This window comes from Triturus cristatus, chromosome 10, assembly GCF_964204655.1.
Source record: "Triturus cristatus chromosome 10, aTriCri1.1, whole genome shotgun sequence".
In the NCBI taxonomy this organism is placed as follows: domain Eukaryota; kingdom Metazoa; phylum Chordata; class Amphibia; order Caudata; family Salamandridae; genus Triturus; species Triturus cristatus.
Window position 1 is genome coordinate 406,910,489 of NC_140593.1, and position 22,005 is coordinate 406,932,493.

Here is a 22,005-nt window from a genome sequence, read left to right on the forward strand (position 1 = left end):
CTGGTTATTACTTTCTTTTTTTTATTGCAGAGCGTTTGCTGGGTGATTGCGTAAGCCCTTTTCGCAGGTCTGTGTCTAGATTTACTCGTGCCGGCAGCTTGTACCAACTCGCCCCCAGTGATGGTACACGGTTCACAGTGAAAAGGGGGCGGCCGAGCCCCAGCCCTCACTGTCAGACTCCAGAGGCCCGAGCACGCTCCTGCTGGAGACAGAGGCGAGCGCTGCAGCCAGGAGGAACACGGCTGCCGGGAATGGGATGTCCATTACAGGTTCACCAAATCCATCACCACAAAAATGTCACTGTGTTCAACTTGTCCACTGAATTCACAGCCTCAGTAAGGTGTGTATTGTTAATGTGTCTCTCTTACACATATGAAATGATTTATGTGATGCTCCCGGCATTTTTAAAGGTCACTTAGGGGCATATTATCAAGGACGGCGAGAATATTATCGCAGCGTCAGCTAAAGCGGCGATAATTTTAACGCCGTCCTTGCTAATATGCCCCTTAGTCCTTTATTTTTCTCATTTAGCTCTAAAACGTTCTGCTGCAGTGCCGCCTCGCGCATGAGAAAAGCGTGACCTGGAAAGTTATGCGGAGAGGGCGTGGTTACGCCAGGGCTGCCCACTTCGCAACTCGGGATCCGGGTTCGAGTCTCGGCGTCGGCTTAACATCCTGTGATTCTGGGCAAATCAAGTAATCTCTCTGTGCCTTTAAAGTAACACAGTAACCTAGTGTAGACTGCTACTCATGTAGGGTGCTCCAATACCTTCGGGTCGAGTTTGCGCTATATAAAACTGCAACAACAAACAATTAACCGAAGCCACAGCTGCTATTCGAAGTATTTTCACAAAAGCACTGCCAAAGTGACAGAATGAAAGAAAAATAATAAGAGGAGCTTCCTTGTTCCTTCGAATCAGAAAATAATCTACTTGTAAACCGCCATGTAGAGATAAGCACGAGGGAAGCATCAGCGCTGGAAAGGGCCCTGCTTCCGTTTTCATAGTTCCTAAATTCTCTTCACATTCCTATGTCCACCGGTGCATCTAAATTTGTTACAAAGTTGTAGCAATTTAAGGCAGCTGGCATTGGCGTCAGAAACAGGACAGCTGACTCCCAATGTGTGTGACCCCTGCCTGCCCACCGCCCGAGGCTGCGAAGGCCAGTACCGGCTGAGAAGTGGAGAGTGAAACCGCCCTATTTTCTACCTCGCACTGTAGGAACTGCAGTAAATGCAGCAATTACACTATAGCTTTCTTTCTCTCAGAAAGGTGTACTTTTATTATGGGCTGGAGGCCAGGTGAAGGGTTTTCAAAGGGCACGAAGGGGCCATGCTGTTGTGTTCATCATTTGTCCTTAAAGAGGTTCGCTATGTGTTCTGCTTTGAGAATCTTGCGTACAAGGTGCGTTGTGCGTGAGCAGCCAGTATACACTCATGCCAAATAGCAATTCTTAGGTCTGGCGTCAGCCAAGACCCTTTGAATTATATTATACTTACTTCTAGGGGCTTTGAGCCGGTCACCTCCATCCATTTGTCTTTTTGTTGTCAGTCACATTTTCTTCAGCCCACTACTGCCATTAGATAACTTCACTGTGAATGAAGACATTCTGCCCTATCACAATGCTAGACCTATTGTCTTTGCCAATGCTTGTTAAAATGTGGTATTCACTGACAGAGCCAAGACACAATCTGTGTTGTAATGCACCTGCTGAAAGAAATCATAATGTAAACTTACATATTCGAATCAAGGTTGGGGACATCCAGCTTTTCAGTCTCCTCAGTGTTATGACAGGCATGTTGGTTATAAACGTTTGTTGTGCTTGCCCTTTCATGCATACCATAGTGAATTAAATATAAAATAACAAGGGATTGATGGAGAAAGTATACCACTTTAACTCCTTCACTGCTAGGCCTTTCCCCCCTCTGTACTAAGCCTTTTTTTTGCTATTTGGGGTAGTTCGCTCTTAGGCCTCTAAAAACGTTTGTCCACATAAGGTATCCATGCCAAATTTGCATCCTTTTCTTCCAACATCATGGGAATTTTAAAGGTACCCAGGGTTTGTGGATTCCCCAGGAGGGGACCCAGAATTTAGCCAAAATACAGTTACATTATGTTTTTGTTTTTTTAAAAATGGGGAAAAAGTGCTGCAGAAGAAAGAGTCTGTTTTTTTCCCTGTAAATGGTCTCAACAAAGGGTTTGTGGTGCGGAAATCACCCTCTTCCCAGCTTTCAGAGACAGGTGGACGTTTGTCAGAAAACCAAAAATGTTTTACACAGTTTGGGCATTTTACTGGGACATAGCCTATTTTTGCTACTTTTTGTGCTTTCAATCTCCTTTCAGTTAGTGGTAGAAATGAGTGTGGAAGCAATAATGGATCCCAAAAAACTATAAATGTCTGAAAAGTACACAAAATTCTGCATTCAGCAAGGTGTCACTTGTGTAGACTCTTTAAGGTTTCTAGGTCTCGCCTACGCAGCGCGCAAGCGCTGCTTTGGAGTGACCTCTTGGAATCACTCCGGGCTTTTGTTGAAACTCGTGCATGTTTTGCACTGTTTCCTATTAGTACTCGTGCATGTATGGCGTTTCCCTTGCGGAAGCGAGCAGTGGCGTCATCTGTTAGCAATTATCGCGCCTGCCGCTGCTCGCACCCGCAAGGGAAACGCTGTACATGGACCCCTTTGAGTGGTCCATGTACATGTATTTGCTTGCTTTGTTTTTGTGTTCGGCACTTCTGCGAGCCTTGGGGGTGTTTACTGTGTGCGTTCACTCGCTGCCCTTTTAACAAATAATATATACAAGACATTTACAGGAAGCTGTAAAACGTGGCGGTGAAGTAACACTCGGAAAAAATGAGTCATCAGAGAAGGAAGTTGCTCTGTAGTGCAAAATCTAGATTTGCTTTCATGCAAGGACGTGCTCAGGGCACGCACATTTTCGTGTTGTGAGCGAAAGTTCACCTTGAGACTGCGGGGCGTGGCGCGAAGACAGCCTTTCCAGAAATAGGGCTGGCTCCAACCACGTCGCCGCCAATTGTGGGGGAAATTCCCCTGGTGTTCATTTTAACAAGTTCACCAAAGAGTAGCGTGCACAGTCCAAAGAGAGCGAGTCTGGAAGGTAGAGGGTTCGCCTCTCTCCCAAACCTGCCATATTGAGTTGACCTGCAGCTGCCCACCTTCGAGTTCAGCAATGACTGCGCCATCCCCCGGGAGGGCCTACAGTCCGTCCTGGACGAGCTGCAGGAGCACGAGCTGAAGCGGTTCAAGTCAAGGCTGAACCAGGGGGGGCTGCTCGAGGGGTGCCCGGGCATCAGCAAGGCTCCGCTGGAGAAGGCAAACGTCCTGGAAGTGACCCACCTCATGTTGAACACTTACACAACAAGCAAAGCCCTGGCGGTGGGCCGCGAGGCCTTGGTGGCCATCAACAAAAGAGAGATAGCTGCCCGGCTAGAGGGATACTAACAGGTGAGGCGTGAGAGGAGACGTCACCACCCCCATGCCCTGGAGATGGGGTTGTTACCCCTTAAAAACTCCACCCCACTCTTTGTCAAACACAGATTGGAACTTGGGAAAGACAGGATGCCCATTGACCAACATAGAATGCCAGAGGGCTAATAATGCACATTTTGTGTATGGCACGTAGGCATTCTTTATTGTTGAATTGATCGGCCATTAGAAACTTCATATCGTGTTAAAAAACAATAAATTATACAACTTTAAAAGAATCAATACACATATTTTGGAGAACAGAAAAATAAGCTGCTGCTTGTGTATGGCTATTTTTTATATGGCACAAATCAAGCAGAGCTGCAACAGAAGTCATTACAAGCAGACGCATCGCGTGCAGATATAGGTAAAAAAAAGAAATACGATTGTGTACATTTTTGTGAAGAGTGAAAGAGATGCAGAAACTGAAGCGCCTCGAGGCATATCCCATCCATTAACTAGTAGTTAAATGCTACTTGAAGATTTGAGTTTTTATGTCCTTATGCGATGACAATTGTGGCTGGTGAAGTGCACATACATGGAAAAGGTTTGTCCCAAAATTTTGAGACGTTCCTCTTGCTGTGTCTTGTTTTTTGCTGATGCCCAGTTTTTCAGCTCAGAGGGATGGCAAAAACCATTAATGGGTTGTATGCAGATCTTGACGATGAAGTGGGCTGGGATCAGGGGCCTTATGGAGTTGGTGACGTGTGTCCGAATTTCAGTGATTTCTCACAATCAGCAGCTGATTGGGAGATGATTTTCATTCATGGAAAGAGTGGGTTAGGGACGCCTGCAAGCAGGTTGTTGCCAATACACTAACTAGAGAGAATCAGGACTTGCCTGGTAGATCTGGTTTGCTTACATTTACTCTGGGTTTTTTTACTTAGGAGAGTGGGCCGATGTGTGTCTGTGTTTTTGTTTGTTGCAAAGTGCATTTCACGGATAAGTCTAGGTCAATGATGAAGCAGAGACCTTTGTGTTCTGTCTGAGTTGTGGGGTAATTCCATCTAGTTGCAGGCTGTTTGAGTCAATCCTGTCTCCTAGATGTGGGAGCTGATTTTGGCAATAAGGTTGTATTTCTTTCTTCTAGGATTTAGTTTCAGATATGCACATGACATTGACGTTTGTTCAGGGCTTTAAGTGGGATGAAAAAACTGGGGGGGTCTCTCAAAGGCACGTGGCCAATGTAATTAAGAGCATGGCTTAAAACACTTAAGCTAAAAATCTGTGCTTAGCATAGTGTACCGCCCGACTTGTATTTTGCTGTTTCTGTCATTGCATCCAGATATATGATACTAAAAGTAACATCATACCTACAACAAGTCAGTACTATAGGCTTTGTCAATGGCTGTTAGCTGTATAAGATAAATAAACATCAACTATGGCTTGTATATAATATTTTAAAATCTTCCACTTAAAGTCCTGGTGACCCCACGACAAAGTTGCTGCTTCTGGGTTTCAAAAAGAGAAGGGAAATCACTATTTAAAGGATTTCCCTTCCCTTACAACACTCACCTGGCATGACATCATGCTGTAACTTCTCCACTAGTGAGAAGTGCGCAGTGTGAGCACACGCACATCAATGTCACTCCAGTACCTCCTGTGCCAGGGCACAAAACTGAGCCCATTAGAGACCCGTTCTGAGACCCCCTTTAAACAAGCATTGGCATTGCCAGTAGGTCTCGCCTTTGGGACCTTATAAGTTTTTAGTTATGCAGCACAATATCCTTGGTGCAACAACATCAACTGTTGCATGGGTAAACACTTAGAAGGTCCCAAAGGCGAGACCTATTGGCTAAGCCAATGCTTGTTTTGATAGAAACTAACAGTTGAAATTAAGAAAAATTGAAAATGAGTTGAAAAAACAGCCATTTGTGCCAACGTTTTCTTTCACCTGTTACTTCTAAGTATGATCGATTTTTGAAAGCAATATACCGTTATATGCGCAGGACCCTTCTGGATATATAGGACTTGTAGGTTCACCAAGAACCCAAGGAACCCACAGCCAATAACTGAGCAGCGTCTTGCAATGGTTTTTCATTGTGTACAGGGTAAATAGAAATGTATTTGGTAAAATATAAAGAGTGAAAAATAGGTATCAAAACCACCTATGTATTTCCGAAATGGGAACAAAATATAGAGTTGGAAACAGTAGCTATTTGCACATCTCCAAAATTGTGTGTACCCATACTAGCATGTGAATTATAGGACATTTTTCACAGTGACTTTCTTTACACATTGTCTAACATTTGGAAGGCAAAAATGCACTGAAAGTCCATAGGTAATAACAGTTGCTCTACAATTCTGTGTTCCCCTAAGTCTCCTGATACAAATGGTACCTCACTTGTGTGGGTAGACCCAGTGCTCGTGACAGGAAACAGGCCAAAAAGCAACATGGACACACCACATTTTTACAGTGAAAACGGACCCTTTTTTAACAAAGTGCCTAGCTGTGGATTTTGAACCATAGCTCTGCTGGCACCTAGGGGAACATAGCAAACCTATACATTTTTAACAACTAGACTCCCAAAGGAATCCAGGAAGGGGTGGCGTGTGTGGCTCTCACTAGGTTCTGTTACCCAGAATCCTTTGCAAACTTCAAACTTTGTAAAACATAAACATTTTTCTCACATTTCTTTGATGGAAAGTTCTGGAATCTACGTAGGTCCACAAAATTCCACCCACCCTGCATTCCCGCAAGTCTTCCAATAAAAATGGTACCTCACTTGTGTGGGTAGGCCAAGTGATAGCGACAGAAAATGGGCCAAAACACAACGTGGACACATCACATTTTTCTAGTGAACACTGACCCTTTTTTTTGCAAAGTGCCTAGCTGTGGATATTGAACTCTAGCTCTGCCGGCACCTAGGGAAACCTAGCAAACCTATACATTTTTTACAATTAGACACCCAGAGGAATTCAGGAGGGGGAGGGGCTTGTGTGCCTCTCACCAGTGTTCCCCTTGTTCTCCTGAGTAAATTGATACCTCAGTTGTGGGTGTGCCAAGGGCCTGTGACTGGGAAGGGCCACAAACAGGGATAAAGGGAATAGCACAACAAGTTCTGAGCGCTACATTTAAGTGCAAATAGAGGGCCTCCGGGAGGGGGCAGAAAGACAGCGGCAATTTTTTTGGGGTGGGCCCCGAACAATGAAAAGGAAATATCCCCTGGTGCCAAGTGGGTTTTATTGCCCCATCAGCCTCCCGGGAGGGGGTAGAAAGACTCTAGCAACTTTTTCTGGGGTGGAGACATTGAAAGGCCCGTTCTGGACAGCCCCCACCCCTACATAAAAAAAAAATCTCTAGTGCCTAGTGAGCTTTCTGCCCCCCCCCCCAAAACACCCTCCCTCGGGGGGCAGAAACACTGGTTATGTCAGAATCTATTGGGAGGAGCAAAGGCCTATGCCCAAGGGGCCGCACCCCCTTCCCTGCTGGCTAGTTCCTTACTTGGGGATCACCCTCTTGGGGCGATACCCAAGAAGGGATCCACTAGGGAGTGGTACCATTGGAAAGGGCAGATTCCACCCTTTCCATCAATACCTCTCCCATGTGTTTCGGTGCTCAGGGGGCTGAGATAGCCCCACGAGCACTGAAACCGAAACTAAGTTTTAGTTTTGTTTTCAATGTAATGACCACAACGTGCGATCGTCATTACATTGAAAGAAAAAAAAAAGGCTTGGGAGGTTGGGGAACCTCTACCCCACCTCCCAAGCCCCCCCACCCAAAAAAGGAAATCCCTCTGCTATTTGCAGCAGAGGTATTTAGTGCGCCTGTGCACATGACCGAATGGTTCCACCATGAGCACAGGAGCACTGGTGCTCATGACGGAACCAATCCGTCATGAGCACGGAAAGGGTTAACTGATGGTTGTGGTACAGTTCAGGTTTGTAATGTATGTATGGTCCCGAGAATGCACTTTATAAGATCTTTGTGATCAACAATAAAGTTACGATGATGTTATAATTCAGGAAACTAATGGAGGTGGGGGGGATGGATGGTGGGGTTGTCGTATTTACTTTTATTATCACATGATCATGCAAGAGGGAAGTGAAGTCCTCTTGCTAGGCTTCTTCTTTTAAAGACCCAGCTCATCCCAGATCCAACACACACCGCAGGACACACATTGGACTCCATCTTCACCACAAGTGACAGCATCAAATACAACACCCTCACACATCTCACATGGACTGACCACTCCATTATTAACTTCCAAATCAATGCACATCAAGTTAATACCCTGCCCACGTTCAGCATTCCAAGATGCAGCTGGGGCAAAATCACAAAAGCAGACTGGCACGTATCAACCTAGCCCCACAGATGACCTCGACAAGGACACCAACAACTGGATCAAGAACTGCGTAGACTCCCTCGCACCTATCAAACCCAACAAGCATAGTAGATCAAACAAGCAGGCCAGCAGGTACACAGAAGACCTCCAAGACACCAAACAAAACTGTAAACAGCTAGAAAGTAAATGGAGAGCCAGCGACGAGACCACAGACAGAACTACCTACAAGGTTGCACTCAGACGCTATCGCCAGCAAACAAGAGACACCAAGAAAAAAGCACTTGTGGACTGCATTGAAGGAAGCTCCAACAGCTGCAAGGAAATTCTATGGCAGGACCGGAGGCGAGTATTATGCTATTCTTTCTTCACTTTATTGAATAGCAGCCATTCAAAGTCAAATAACAAACTACTACTCCCATGAAACATCGGGATTAAACAGAACAAAATGATAGTGTCCATGCACCAATCACAGGGCTCCGAGGTGATGGTAGTCCTCTGTCACTATCCATTCCCCTTTTTTCTTTGCTGCTTGCAGCCAGATAAGTTCGATTTTCTTTTCTCATTCAGAGTATGACTGATTGTCTGGTTCTGATTTGTTAATCAGAATATGAAACATTTATTTAGGGTGTGATCCGCCTTAATGCTCTCTTTGTATGATGCTGTTTTCGCTATTGGCGTTAAAAATGTTTTAATTGTTGGCCTGTACTTGGATTCTCCTCATATCTGATCGGTCCAGCCGCGCGCGCTGCGCATTCACTGACGACGCGTGCCACTCAACTGAATTTTCGTATCGCGCTTTGTTGTGCTGCGTGTGGTTTCTGTGATTCCTTTCACGTTTTTCCTTCTCTGCGGGTCAGCCGCTACTCGACTGACTCGCGCCGGCCGTGGGAGTGTTTGACTCCCTAACGGCCATGTTCTGTGGTGCAGGCTCGCAGTGTTTACCTCCCACCGCCAGAGGACACCCGTGTGCGTTCCATTCCCGCGGCGTGCGTCTAGACATTCCGCGCATTCTTCGCAGTTGAGCCGCGGGTGAGCCCTGTGTGCTGGAGATGCCTTTTGGGTCTGTACTACTGCTGTTAAGCAGTTTTTGCTAAACGCACTCCCCCATTTGAACGCCCACGCGTTGTGGGTTGGTATTTGCCATTAGGCAGCATTCTGTCTGTTTTCACAGCAATTTCGGCGGTTTCCCGTCTGGGGGTCTGTATTCTAGGCCACTAGCCATTTGACCGCTCTTGTGCTGAGTCTGTAGGGCAGGCGTTGTCCTGCAGGGACCTTTGCCAGCAGGCTGCCCAGTAAATAACTGCACCTGGGCTTTAGGTCCCAGGGGTCTCCCCAACTTAAAGAAAGCACTGCCCACCTAAAGTGTAGGCTGTCACCCAGCCCCTATTATCGAGGAACTCCCTCTACCTTACTTACCAACTTAGCTGTGCGGCACTCCCCTTTCCTGACCCAATGGAGTCCTTCTAGCGGGATGCCTATCAGGACGACACGTGGGAGAAGGACCCACTTACTTCCCTTCAATGGGATGAAGATTTTTATGACACGGTAGATGCGTCCATTCACAAGGCGGTAGAGCAGGCCATGCTGCCCTTGGAAGATCGCCTATCCCGTCGCACTGAGCAGGCTTGCGATAGATTAGCCAGAGCCTCTCAGTCCCTTCCGGCATCCTTGCCCCCAGACAGCGGAAACCCTGCTGAACCCCAGCCTCCCCCTTCCAAGCGTCCTAGGGACTCCGGGGTAGATATGGATGTGTTTGATCGTCTTAAGCAGGCTTTCTTGGCACAGAATCCTCCCCCAGTGACACCCACTACCCCAGGGGATGATAACCCGGGAGATGACGAGGATGCTGGCCCATCCCGCCCCTGGCACCCCGCTCGTCCAGAACCCAGTTCGATCCCACAAAGCTTATTCGCTGATGTCATTCATCCTAGGTCTTCTGACTGGGCACCGTCAGATAAAGTCGCCCAGTACATCGCCAGCAGGATCCGCTGGCCGTTAGAGGCCACAGCTCGAAACTGTCTCAGGGCGGAGTGCCCCAGTCCCTCCCTGGAGCTGCCACCCCCGACATTGACCCCCGCATGGCGATGTTCCTTCATAAATTCGTCAAGGACCCTAAGAAGGGTATTGAAAGGTCTTTGCGGGCTTGCCAAGACAAGCTCCTAGATGCCCTAGGTCCTATAACCAAAATCCTCGACATGGCGGAGGAGGCTAAACTGTCTGGGTCCCTGATATCCCCCGAACATCTCTCCTCCTGGGCCCAGCGCATAGTGGTTTTCTTAGGGAATGCCAACTGCGCTATTTCCACAGAGTGCCACAGGTCACTATTGATTAAGATAGATCCCAAGCTTGGGGATTTGGCCGACTCTTAGGCGGGCTCCATTGCGCAGGGTGGTCTCTTTGGAGAACCCTTTATTAAGGAGCTAGGTAGGTTTGTGAATAAGTTTACAACCCTGGACAAGGCACATTCCTCCATCAGACGGGTGTTTCACCCTCGGGTTTTCAGAGGGGCCGGACGAGGCAGGGGCCGCTCGTCCGGCCGGCCTAACCACCACAGAGGCCAAGGCTCCAACCATTGGCAATACCAAGACGCAGCCAGATTCAGCAACTTCTATCCAACACGAGGTCGTCGAGGCAAGAACAGAGGTGACAGAGGAGGAGGCGCCTCCAGCTCTTCCAGTGAGTGTTCTCCCTTCTTCCCTTCTAAAAGTGGGAGGCCGTCTGGCGCATTTGTTTCAGGCCTGGACTGTCCTCAACGGGTATGCCTGGGTTCTGCAAACCGTCCAGGGCTTTCACATCGAATTTCATGGTGAACCTTCGCAAAAGGCCCCTCTGCGCCCTCTTGTTTTTTCCGCAGCCGACCCTGCATTGGCCAACCAGGAACTCCGCTCTCTTCTGGACAAAGCCACAATCGTGGAGACGCTTCCCCATCCCAGAGGTTTCATCAGCAACCTCTGTGGACATGACGGACGGCAGCAAACGTCCCGTCATTAATTTGGGCGAGTTAAACGAGTGGCTAGTATACCGCCATTTCAAGATGGAGGGAAATCATCTTCTTTGCGATCTTCTTAAGCCCAACGACTGGATGGCGCGCCTCAGTCTCAAGGACGCCTACCTTACGATCCCCATTTATCCTCCTCACTGGAGGTTCTTGCAGTTTCTTTGGCAGGGCAAGGCGTACAAGTTCACAACTCTCCCATTCGGCCTTTCTTCCGCCCCTTGGTGTTTCACCAAGGTTCTCCGACCCGTAATAGAATGACTGAGGGCGTTCGGTATGAGACTCATCGTTTAACTGGATGATATTCTTTTGATGGCTCACTTCTCCCACCACTCTAGCCCACCACCTTCAGACGGCGGTCAACCTCCTTCAGAGCCTCAGGTTTGTGATCAACGAGGCAAAATCCAGTCTTGTCCCAGCGCAGAGGTTTTTTTTTCTCGGTTTCTCGATCGACTCCGTGGCATCTACACTCAGTCTCCCGTCTCGCAAGATGGCGAAGATTCGCCAGGAAATCAGGAGAGTTGTCTCTCAGTCCCGGCTCTCCCTCAGGCAATTAGCCCGTATTGTGTGCCTGTTGTCGGCCTCGATTCAAGCCATCTTCCCAGGTCCGCTCCATTACAGAGCTCTCCAGCGTCTCAAGGCATATCATCTTCGCAAAGGGTTTTCGTACTCACGGAAAGTGAGTCTCTCAGCGGACGCCAGGGAGGAACTCCAGTGGTGGCTCACCAATTTGGAGGCCTGGAATGGGTGTGCGATCTTCGGTTCCACGCCAGATATCGTTATCGAATCAGACACCAGCAGGTCCGGATGGGGCGCGAGGTGTGGCGAGTTCACTACAGGAGGTGTCTGGTCTCGACAGGAACAACAGCTGCATATCAACTGTCTGGAGCTTTTGGCAGGATCCTTTGCGATACAGTGTTGGACCAAAGACTCCATCCGGTCCTGTGTCCTTCTCAAGATGAACATCATATCGGCGGTCCGCTACATCCACCATCTAGGGGGCACGCGATCCAGAGCGCTTTCAGACATGGCGGCGAATTTCTGGAAGTACTGCCTGGACCATCAGGTGTGAACCAGGTAGCATATATCCACGCTCGTCACTTTCACGACGTGAGTCTTTGGAAGCTGCATCCGGGAGTCTTTGCGGATCTCCAGAGCTTCTGGGGTCCATTTTCGGTGGATCTATTTGCTTCCCACCTGGACCACCAGCTTCCCCGGTTCTTAACCTGGAGGCCAGATCCCCTGGCAGAGCGGACGGACGCGTTCCTGCAGGACTGGCGCGGCGAGAGGGGATACACCTTTCCCCCGTTCACAATGCTAACCAGGGTCTCGGCACAGGTTCGACGTCAGAAAGCAGAAGTGGTATTGATTTCACCAATCTAGAGGTCTCAAGTCTGGTTTCCGGTTCTTCTGGAACTTTCTTGGGATTCTCCAATCCCTCTCCCCCACTTTCCAACTCTCCTTCTCAGCCCACACGGAGCCCCTCACCCACTGATCGCTCAAGGCTCTCTAGCCCTGATGGCGTGGCGGATTACAGTTGACGATGGGTGGTCCCAGGCCTTTCGGGAGCAGCTGAGAAGTTCATGTCCAAGGCCTGGGCCGATAGTACCGTCAAGCGACACCGTTCCACCTGGCGTCGATGGTGTCGTTGGTGTTTGCGACAGGGTCTCGATCCCGTGGCAACAGATGTGACTTGCGTTCTGAATTTCTTAGCCGCCCTGGCGGAGGAGGGCCTGGCTTATCGGACCATTAACACCTTTCGTTCGGCCATCTCAGCAGGCCATACCATGGTGGATGGGTCTCCAGTGGGGGAACACCCCCTGGTTTGTCGTCTTCTTCAAGGCATTCGCCTTTCTCTTCCTCACGAGCCCCGTTACTCACAGCTTTGGGACGTCAAACAGGTTTTGAATTTGTTTTTGTCCTGGCACCCGAACAGATACCTTTCTAGAAAGGAACTTTCAGCGAAATTGGTCATGCTCCTTTGCCTTGTATCCTGTAAACGGGTTTCCGATGTCAGAGCCCTGGACATATCGGGCAGAATATTCTCCCCTACAGGGCAGAATATTCTCCCCTACAGGAGTTACCTTCACAATTCGTCGGCGTACAAAATGTGGGACAACGTCCATCTCTTATCCTGCTTTTCCTGATTATCCAAAACTTTGCGTGGTCTCGTGTCTTAAGGCATACGAGGAAATTTCTGAGGAGTTCCGTCCTCCAGGAGAGCGTCAGTTACTTATTGCACTCTGGAAACCACATAAAGCGGTTTCTTCTCCCACTATCGCCCGTTGGGTAAGGTGGGTGATGCAGGAGGCAGGCATTGACCTTCGTGCCTTCGGGGCACATTCTGCCAGAGAGGCAATGGCCTTTAAAGTGTTTATCCTGGGAGCTTGTCTGGAAGACATTCTGAATGCAGCAGATTGGTCTTCCGACTCAACTTTTAAACGGTTTTATTTCAAACCCGATATTGACATGGCTCACTTGGTGGTGAGCAAGCTTTAAACAAGCATAATGCTCGCCTCCGGTCCTGTCATAGAATGAAAACTTTCCTAGATATCGTAACGGAAAGTTTCAATTCTATTAAGGACTCGGAGGCGAGGATTATCCCACCCAGGATACAAGGTTCTGCTTAATACTTTCCTGCCCTCCTTCTAGAGTAACTAAGATGTTTCGCTATCTTGTATACAATGAGAAGTAAAGTTGATACGCAAATGCTGTGTGTTTTCCCTACAGTCTAAACCTTACCCACTATTGTCGCTGACACTCTACCTTACTTTTGAAGGCGAGTCTGGTAAACAAGATTCGTGAGGCTTCCTGGCTGGCTGACCTTCAGCGACGATAGAGGGGGAATGGATAGTGAAAGAGGACTGCCATCACCTCGGAGCCCTGTGATTGGTGCAAGGAAGAGGGGACATTCTACCCATGGACACTATCATTTTGTTCTGTTTATTTCCGTTGTTTCATGGGAATAGTAGTTTGTTATTTGACTTTGAATGGCTCCTATTCAATAAAGTGAAGAAAGAATAGCATAATCCTCGCCTCCGAGTTCTTAATAGAATTGAAACTTTCCGTTATGATAGCTAGGAAATTTTTCATTCTCGATCGTTAAGGATTTCACCTCGCCCTTAGCCAACTTCAACATCGCTCCCTCCCAACAGCTCTGTGACAACCTATCTAACTTTTTCCACAGCAAAATCACAAACATCTACAGCAACTTGGCACACCAACACAACCCCAGAGAACTCACTGCCAACCTACCCACCATCAACCAAGATGGCCACCTGACCAAATGGACAACCCTCACTAGAAACAACACAGCGTCTGGAATGTGAAACAGCCCCTCATGGGGCCCCAATTTACCCATTCCCCCACCACATCTAAAAACAGGGAACATCAGCAATCAACACCACCCTGGCACAGATCATCAACACCTCTATCACGTCTGCCACTTTCCCAGATGAATGGAGACTTGCAGAAACCAACGCCCTCCTCAACAAGCCTACAGCCAACCAGAAGCAACTGAGCAATCATCCTGCTCCCCTATCCAGCCTCAATGATTGAGAAGGCCATCAACAAGCAACTTGCAACCCACCTCGAACTTCATAATCTTCTAAACAACACTCAATCAGGATTCAGAAAGAACCAAAGCAGCTCTCATCACGGCCACCAATGGCATTCGAATCACGATAGACGAGGAGAAACAGTGGCCCTCATCCTCCTGGACCGCTCCGCGCCCTTCAACACTGTCTTCCATAACACCCTCACCAGAAGACTACACGAGATTGGCATACAAGGATACGCTCTCAAATGGATCAGTTCCTTCCTCACAGGAAGAAGCCACAGGGTCAGGCTGCTACCCTTCACATCAGACACCAAGAAGCCAACATGCAAAGTTCCACAGGGATCGTCCCTCAGCCCCATCCTTTTCAACATATACATGTCACTGCTTGCCAACATCATCCAATCACAAGACACCACAGTCATCTCCAACACCGATGTCACCCAACTCATCCTTCTCCTGACTGACAAGACAACCACCACCAAAATCAACTTTACCAACTAGATGACAATGGTAGCAGACTGAATGCGAACCAGCTGCCTGAAGCTCAACTCCGACAAGATAGAAGTACAGGTGTTCCTCAGAACACCAGACGGACTGTCACTCAAGCACTCATCACCAGCAGGCTAGACTACGGCAACATTCTATATGCCAAAATCTCCACATAACTCTAGACCATCCAGAACACCGCTGCAAGACTCATACTGGATCTCCGCACCACAGACACCTCACACCTCAGGAATCTACACTGGCTCTCCATTCACAAGCGCAGCCTATTCAGAACTTCTCACGCTTACATACTAAGCCCTACACAACACGTTATCAGAATACCTAAACAGTCATATGCACTCTCACCAACTCACAAGACACCTACACTCTGTTTCACTTTCACTCGCACAGATTCCCCGGATCCGCAAAAGCAAAATTGGAGGTCGGTCATTCTCATATATCGCACTCAAGACATAGAATGACCTCCCTCAACACATCATAGCCTCCTCCTCACTGCTCGAGTTCCGCAAGAAGCTTAATACCTGGCTCTTCGTATAAGCACCTTGGGGGCCACACAATTACACACCTACTTAAGTGCCTGGATACCCTCTCAGGTGACTAGAGAGCTACACAATTCAACATAACATAACACTCCTCCATCTTGCTTAAAGAAGCAAATGTCTCTGACTGACAGCTCAACTGTGAGGATGGAAGTCTTGCAAAGCGGTAGGGTATAAAAGTCAACAGAAAGCCATAACACAGACTATTCCCTCATTAACATAATTGACAAAAAGAAATTACCTAGTGTACCTTTACTGGTCTAGATATGCTTAACATTACGGAAACAATGATTTGTTAAATAAGAATAATGGTATTTTATACTATTTGCACAAGTAGTACAACTACAGTGAGTAAACTTCAAAAACAATCAGTCAGGGGTAGTTGACTTGCCATACTGAATATGAAGCAAAGACATAAGGCTGTAAGGAAACAATACTCCTTTGGCACTGCCTCATACGTCAAATACAGCAATCCGAATGGGCTGACATTTACATACAGAATTGCTGAATTTGCTTTGAGACTCGCACCCTGTGTCAGAAAAAAGATGTTCATAAAACAGAAATGTCCGGGACAATGAACAGTTCCCCAAAAAGGGCATTTATTCATTGTCCCAGGATCAGAATCGTGAAACAAATCCTACAAAATGTGTGTTTACATTATCTTCATCTTAGGAGGTTGTTTTACGTTTACCTTATTCTCAGAAGGAAACTGTTATGCAAATGCATTATATGTAAGAAAAGTAGACCCTCATATAATCAGTAACTATAAATGAACAGAAGGAAACTAATTTTAAATTCCCACTAAGTCAGAGTTTTTATTATTATTGATACACGTTTAGTATACTTCTGCACATACAAAGCTTGACACACTCTTTTGCATATATTTCAGAGCTGGAATATATATTTCATAAATGTTAATACCCACCAAGTCCCTTTAACTACTCAACATTTCTTTGGAAACGATAGTTGAACAGCGGTGCCTTATATATTTACCAGTTGTTTTATTTGGAAATTATCTCTTAATAGACAAAGGCAAAGCCAATAGTTCTAGCTTTGGGTAGCTAGTTTGATTTTTTTAAGAAAAATTATTTTTTATTGCTTGCACATTCCACAAAACAAAAAAACAAAGAAAAAAAGTAAACATTCTGCCTAATCATGGCCGCTAACTGCTTACAATAAACATTTTAAACATAAAAACAAAACTAACCAGCCTACTTTCTGGAGGGCAGATAGAGGGCAGATGTACTTGGAACAAGTATAAAAACCCTATTCGGTTTTAATGCACCTCAATAATAAAAAGTATTATTATTGGAGTGGGAAAATGTGCTATTAGCTGTCAAATACTGTTAAGATACCAGTATGACTAAACAAAATGGATAAAGAATGGGGAGGAAATGCATTGGCAAATGTACGTATCAGCCAACCAGCCTCCCTCTAAAGGGAGCTTCATTTTTGGAAAATGGGCACTTTTAATGAGGGACTATACCATCACTCCTAATACCAGAGAACCAAAGGCTCCAATGTGCTCAATCAGTGCCCAATTCTGTATGCTGCAGTGGGTGGCAGCACAATGTGAATGATAGTTGAACAGACCAATGGATGGAGAGGGCTGATCCAAAGCCCCTCTATAAATGAATCATGTTTTCATTTATTTATTAATGCATTTTTGTATTGAGGCGGTCTCTAGGGGAGACCCACAAATGGTTTCCAAAAGGGTCACCACCTTTTTTATGTACTTTTTAGTTCAGTTTAGCAGAATTAAATAACAGGCAATGGCAGTTGTTAACCACAAACTTGATGCAATATCCTCAACAGTACACAATTCCAGGAAAGCTGTGAATGTGCCACTATTTAATAAACAAGAAGGAGAGGAAATTAACTGCTACTTACACGATAACTTCTAAGCCTGACAAACTCAACTCTCATGGAGATGAACCTTTCTGAATTGCGGCTGAGATTCTTTATGCTCTCCACAAGGTCTGCACAAAACTTGTATCCACCTTTGAGCACGCAGAGGACGGTGATATGGTTATCTCCAAGGTCGTTCATGATATTTTTTGCCAGTCTCTCAGTCCTTTAAAGAAATTGTAGATTGGAAAAACAGTTAACTTAATACTGCACACCCTACACCTGCCACAGCGTACTTACATGTTGTCACACAGCGTGTCACACTCCATTACTTTTTCTATGCTAAAATGTTAGGAATGCAAAGTAAATTGGAATTTGGAATGTAAAAGCCCTTCATAGCCTATGGCAGTGGTCCCCGACGTGTTGCTTATGAGCAACATGTTACTCACAGTACCATAATGTGTTGCTCACTAGGTCACTACATCTATGTTCTTGTCAGCCCTAGAGAGCAAGCATGTAATTGCTTTTGAAGGGGCTACTTGGGAGAATGATTGGTTCTCTTCTCTTCAGCTACTCCCCTTGTACTTGTGCTTTATTGTTTGGCCGACAGACACACAAAGATTTCAGTATCCAAACCAGTCATGAAGACTTACATTTCTTTTGAGACATCAAAGGGAACACAGTCCAACCTGGCTGTTGCACCTGGATTAGTAACGAAAATGTGGAGCAGGGGTTTCCCCCCATAATTCAAAGTGAATGTCTCTTGACAGATTTGCACACTCATAAGAAGAAGTGCAGTTTACTTTTTAATTTGGATTTTAGAAATGGTGGCGCCTGCCAGTGGATTTCCTAGCAGAGCCATTATGGAATTAGAATGGCAGGGGCATTGTGAAACTTTGATATTGTGCTAAGACGCTGGAATACATTGGTTTCACATCATAGTAAATACCCATAAAGTTACTGGATTATTGTCCAATAGTTAACTCTACATCCTTCAACATTTTGCAAAATGTTACTCTATAGAAATAATAATAAAATACGTTTTTCATCTAGGTTTTAGAGACAGTCAATGGGGAGAACTCCAACCCTGTCCAAATTAAGTGATTTTCATTCCTACCGAAACGTAGCCAAGGTGGATGGTATAATCTGGGTTAAACATTTCAATTAGCACCACATGTCTGAAATGTTATTAGTAAGAAAAGGCCGTTTGTTCAGTTTCGTTTTAATCGCAAGTTTTGGGGTTAATGTGAAAAATACACCATCTGTCACTGAATTAGCAAAAACCTTTATTGGAAAATAGTAAAATCCTTCCAATATAGGCCTGATTTTCCAGCAGAAAGTTTTGAATTTGCCATTATTTTTAAATTATCCCTTGGAAAGAACCCATACCCATGGTAAAATGGTCTTTGAATTTATTCAAAAAATGGTCACTTGGCAATATTCTCCTTTAAATACACTAGAAACCAGTAAATGTCCCTCAAAATCCCGTTTATTACTGCAAACATTTGTGCATTATTTATGCATCATGTTACACCCACATCTACGTCTACGCAGTTCTGTTACACCCACATCTACGTCTACGCAGTTCTGTTCAATCAATTCGTATTTGTATCGCGCGGCCTATCACCCGGGGGTATCCGTTGTGGTTCGGATGTTGCTCACCAGTACGATTGGTACCCAATTGTTTCTCACTCCTCACAAAAGGTGTGGGACCTCTGCCCTTGAGTTTGACTACAGTTTGCTGAAAGTTTCCATTAGACCCTATTTTTGATTATTTTCAGAACACGTCAGCACTAGAGCTCTTCTGCCTAAGAATACGTCATACTTTTGCTTTAGTTTCCGTTTGACAGGTTCGTTTTTTTACCTCTGCAGTTCATTACATTATTTTTTGTGGGGTTTGTTTTGGGAGGAAAGCCAAATGACAATAAGCGTGCCCCTAAAAATACTTAAGAATACACAAACGACAAATTATCCATGCATAAAATGGCTGAAATAAAAAAATAAAATCTCTGTACAGTTGTATAGAAAATCTTTTCATTTTTTAAGTTTATTTCTTCAAGTAGGTCACATCCATAAGGAAGCCCTCACTAAGTGAAGCAATCCGCTCACACTGAGATCGACTCACAAAAGTTCCAACTGTACACTATCATGAACACGTTTTTAAAATCCCCGTGTAGAGATGCTAGAAGGAAATATTTCATTTCAGAGCAGAATCAAACAAGACAAGCAGGCACTGCTAGTCTAAACCAACATAAAGATCAAAACTCGAGGCTAATTAGAAAAGCAATGGATGATCTTTTTAAATTCTACCACTTAGGATTTCCAACTAGTCGCTAATGGATTACTAAACGGAAATACATTTGGGAAATGTTCATGCCCAGGAAAATTGTAGCAGTCAGGTCTGTGCGTACCATAAATGCTTCAGTACAGATGTTAAAAAAACCTCTGCAACGTGTATGTGATGCACTTACCTACTTTTTTATACAACCATTCTTTACAGAGTTTTTTGTACTTCTCCAAGTTACACACGTAGATAAAAGTATACAATCTATTCCGAAATACAGTGGGTTTTGCACTAACAATACACAATGGCAACACAAGAAGTTGATGGACGGAATGCTGAACACTGTCAAACTTTCACCCCCAGTACACAGATCTGGTCCTAAATCCATGATTTATTTGCTCATCATGCAATTCCAGTTTAGACCCAGCGTGAGAAGCTAGTTTGGCATATGGTGTACACTTGTGTAAGTGGGCACCTTGCACCAATCCAGACAACCCTTATGGTGATTTTAGTAGTCTTAGACAACCTTAGAGAGCTCTCTAAGCTGTAGGTGTGGAGAGCAGCCTTCAGGCTTAGTCCAGAAGGAGTGTAAAGCAGCTTGTATTACCAGAACATAATCCTAGAAGTATAGAATAAGTGGGGGAAAAACAGTGTATTTATAAAAATATGTATTTATTATATGACACTCACTAACATATACAGATATCTCCTACCCAGAGATATACACAATAAATTACGATGGAAACAGGTAAGTAGCACTTAATACAAGGCTGTCACCGGGGGGGGTGCAAACCATATACTAAATAAGTGATATGCGAACCATGACTTGAGTCAATACTGAACCCATAAGATGTGGAAGTGTCGGGGACGCAAGGAACCACCCGAGGTAAGTAACCAGGAGACCCACAGAGGTCGTGTGCTAAGTGGGAACATGACCACGTGATCAATACAAGTCAACGGGTAGGTTGCAGTTGCAATTTTAAAGAAGGACCCTGAAGAAACCCCATGAAAGACAGAAGGTTGGAGAGCCACCCCACCCATGGATACCTTAGGAAACAGAATACCTGCCCTAGGGAAGCCGGGTGCATAGGTGTGACGTGGCGTTGGAAACCGCCGGCGAACCCAATGGAGGACTTCAGGAAAATGTCGCTGCTGGAGAAGATGAAAGTGTCCGGTAGAACCAAAAGGCGGATTCAAGAAGTGAAGAGTCTGCAAGCAGAGGGGACAGAGTTTATGCCACTCAGAAGTGACCAGGAGGCAGGGAAGACTAATGCCCACCGATGTGGTGTGCTGCAGGTGGCCTTGAAACTGCAGCTGTGTGGACCAGGCGACGCGGAGGACGACCAGGAGCAGGATAGGAGCTGTCCCATGTAGGATGTCAAGAGTTGAGGGGTCGGTGTCCGGCGGGAGCACCAACAAGCTTCGGCAACTGCAACCAACGTGAAAGTTAAAGAAGGTTCAATGTTGGGACCAGCAAGGTCCACGAGACTCACCACAAGCAGGGGAGTCAGGGCAAGCCCTGAGCAATCAGGGGAGCCCAAAGAATACGAAGATGACCCTCAGGAGGACCCATAGGCCGGAGGCACTGGAGCACCTCGAGCAGCTCACCAAAGTTGCAAGCCCACGATGCAAGAGGATGCAGTGAGGATGAAGATCTTGGTCACTGGAGATGCTTGAGGTTGGGACTACTCGGAGCCCGAAGATCTTGGTGAAAGGCAGCCAACAAGCCTTTGCAACTGCAAGTTGACGCATTGCACAGAGGTTCAGTTCCTACGTCTCTGACGAGGGATACTGGCCTCAAACTTGGTGAGGGGACAGGGCAGGCCTCGAGGGATGTGAAGAACCACCACCTGTGTTGCTGAGATTTTCGGAGTCTGTGGGAGCTCAGGATCAGCAGACCGGTCAGCTTAGTTGCGGTGCCTGCAGATGCAGGGAAGTGACTGCTTAACTACAAGAGAGATTCCTTCAGGTGTCTTGGATGCCCACAGGCCTTGGAAGGTTCCTGTATGGCGCACAGGCATAGGAGTTGCAGCAGATGAGCGGGCCGACAAGATCAGGAGCTGCAGGAGTGTTTCCGGTTGCAGCCTTGATGCCCAGAGCGAAGTCCAGAGTGCCCAGACGGTAGTTAGTGGTGTCGGAAATGTATCCTGTTCCACGACGAATCTAGAGAGCCACCTTCAGGTAAGCCCTTAAGTACCCTAAGGAAAGGGCTGGGACGATACAGGGGTCCCTCCCTAAGGAGGGGCTGGACAAGGGGAGGATACTCCCCTGTCCTTTGTCCAGGTTCGCACCAGAGCTGGAGCCAACAGCTCCCTGAACAGGTTTGAACTGGACTATGCATTGAGGACACCAAGTGTGCCCTGCACACAGACTATGTGGCGCTGGCAAGCGCTCCCTCCCTGCCCCAATACCCCAAATCTTGTCTGGGAGGAGGTCGCACCCCCGTGACAGCATACCCTATATTTTGCCTTCCTCTGCCCGAGCTTGGTTCAGCAGCGGGAGGG

At 46.4% G+C, this 22,005-nt stretch overlaps 1 protein-coding gene across 2 annotated transcripts in view; it reads right to left on the reverse strand.

Moving 5' to 3' along the window:
- Window positions 1–22,005, reverse strand: part of PRTFDC1 (phosphoribosyl transferase domain containing 1) — a 225,685-nt gene that overhangs the window by 80,395 nt on the left and 123,285 nt on the right. For both annotated transcript variants that reach the window (XM_085631693.1, XM_085631692.1), the window contains exon 3: window positions 17,260–17,443. In XM_085631693.1, coding sequence (XP_085487819.1) covers window positions 17,260–17,443 — 184 coding nt within the window. The remainder of the gene's footprint in view (window positions 1–17,259; window positions 17,444–22,005) is intronic.